Here is a 2,274-nt window from a genome sequence, read left to right as displayed (position 1 = left end):
TATATATATATATATATATATATATATATAATGCCTATTAAAAACCCATTTTTTTTTCTTTACATGCTCATGTAAGACGTTTAAACCAAAACACTCGCTAGACTAGCTTTAATCTAGCCGTCTCCCGAATGCTCTAAATTGTTTTTCATATACCACTGCTAAAAAACTGCCTTTTATAAAACATTGAAGAATAATTTTCAATCTGAATGTCATGATGGCTAAAAACTAACGCGAACGAACAGGTTTGTACCGGTATCGGGTGGGGGATGTGCTGAGGGTGACTGGATTCAAGAACAAGGCTCCACAGTTCAGCTTCGTGAAAAGGAAGAACGTAGGACTGAGCATAGACTCAGACAAGACTGATGAAGTAGAGCTTCACGCGGCAGTTGAGAAAGCGGTGAGGAATCTGGAACCTTTCGGAGCTGCGCTGGCGGAATATACCAGTTACGCCGACACGACGATGATACCGGGCCACTACGTTTTGTACTGGGAGCTGAGAAAGGGAAGGAAGGAAGTTCCTGCTTCAGTATTCGAAGACTGCTGTTTAGCTATTGAAGAATCGTTGAACAGTGTGTACAGACAGTGTCGGGTGGCAGACGGGTCAATCGGGCCTTTGGAAATCAGGGTGGTAGAAGAAGGGAGTTTTGATAAACTAATGGATTATGCGATCAGTCAGGGAGCGTCGATCAATCAGTACAAGGCGCCAAGATGCGTGAGACCAGGACAGGTGGTGGAACTCATGGAGGGGAGAGTGAAGGAGAGGTATTTCAGCCCAACGTGTCCCAAGTGGAGTCCTGGGAATAAGATGTGGATGGGGAAGAACAATGGTGCATGATCACAATTAATTTCAGTCTTTTTTCTGTATGAAATTATGATCTATTAGTCCTAGCTGTGGTGCTGCTTTAGGCTACAACTTTGGGAGAAAAGGTTCTTTTGTCCCCCCCCCCGCCCCCCCCCCCCCTTTTTTTGTTTTTGTTGTGTCTTTCTTTTTAATTTATGTGTTTTTTTTTAATTTTAATTATAGTTTAGTAATATGTTCATGATGTTGCTAGCTAGCTAAGAAGTTATTGTTCGTGCAGGTAATGTACAAAAGATTCCTCTATGAAGCAAGCTTTATTTTTTCTTCTTTTTTAATAATTTGCTTGCCCATATTTTCCACGTTTCTGTTGCATGCTAGGAATTCTGGCCACCAAATTATCATGATCAGCTGCACTAGAAAGAGAAGCTTGAGAACAAAAGGATGTTGCATGCAGGGATTTCCTAGAGTATTGATATGTCTCCTATGTAATCTAATGTCTGATCTGTTTTAATTTTCTTCCAAGGAAAGGGTATTTTGTGGTTTTATTACGGTGAAGAATCCGTAAAGACTAAATAGGTTTGGTTTTTGTCGTTTAACACGTTGATGACTAACTGCTGGTCAAGCAATATATGAGTTTTGGCGGACAGATTGGAAAAGAGAAGTAGTTATATTGTTGTTGATTAAGTTGAGTGCATCGCTGCGCTTTTCTTCTCTGCCACTTTGCCTCCCACTAATTGTGCTTTGCTATATTTGTTTTGGGTTTCAGAATATCTTTTAGTTATTTAATTTAGACTAATTTATTATTAGCTTTAGCTTGATTTTCGTTTTCATTGACTTTATCGTACAAAAAGCCAGCCATATTTATTTCTTTTCTTCCATGATTCATGCTTACTACAGTATCCTGAGTGAAAGCATTGTTGCAATCAATTGACGGAAGAAAGGCTAAAATAAATCCTATTTCCATAGTAATATAACTGCTCAAAGCATTGACAGTTTTCAAAAATGGAAAAGGTTTTCTGATTGTGTATTAAAGCGAGTTGCTCCCCTTTTTTGCTGTTTAATTTCATTCGTACTTGATGCCAACGCAAAAACCTAAAAGTGTTGTTGCACTTCATGGAAATTTATGATACAAAATCAATTTCTTATAAACCTAAAGTCATAATTTTTTTATGAAATAAAACGCTTAAACTCACTCAAACTCTTTTTAGAAGATGCGCTTTCCTTCCTCTTTATCCCTTCTCTCTAAGAAATGTGTGCATCTATACAAATTTAAAACTAAGTCATGCAACACATCCACTACTAAATACAAACTATGGTAGCGGTAAAAGTCTATGCTATTTTCAATGCAACTTATTTTAAAACACTACAATTGTTAGCGCTGCAAATATTTTTAGCGCCGGTTTTAAATGTTTAGATTTATTATTTTTAATAGCAATTTTTTAAAAATTTGTTTAAATAACTGTTGCCAAAAACCC

At 37.2% G+C, this 2,274-nt stretch overlaps 1 protein-coding gene across 1 annotated transcript in view; it reads left to right on the top strand.

The window, feature by feature from the left end:
- The window catches only part of LOC110022711 (probable indole-3-acetic acid-amido synthetase GH3.1), a 2,435-nt gene extending 1,483 nt beyond the window's left edge, over positions 1-952 (top strand). The window contains exon 2 of the mRNA XM_020721783.1: positions 243-952. Within this exon, the coding sequence (XP_020577442.1) occupies positions 243-835 (593 nt within the window). The 3' untranslated portion in view covers positions 836-952. The remainder of the gene's footprint in view (positions 1-242) is intronic.
- Positions 953-2,274: the final 1,322 nt, after the last annotated feature.

Source organism: Phalaenopsis equestris, unplaced genomic scaffold, assembly GCF_001263595.1.
Source record: "Phalaenopsis equestris unplaced genomic scaffold, ASM126359v1 Scaffold000202, whole genome shotgun sequence".
NCBI classification, from domain to species: domain Eukaryota; kingdom Viridiplantae; phylum Streptophyta; class Magnoliopsida; order Asparagales; family Orchidaceae; genus Phalaenopsis; species Phalaenopsis equestris.
Note: the sequence above shows the minus strand (reverse complement) of the source record. Positions and strands in the feature narration are given on the sequence as shown.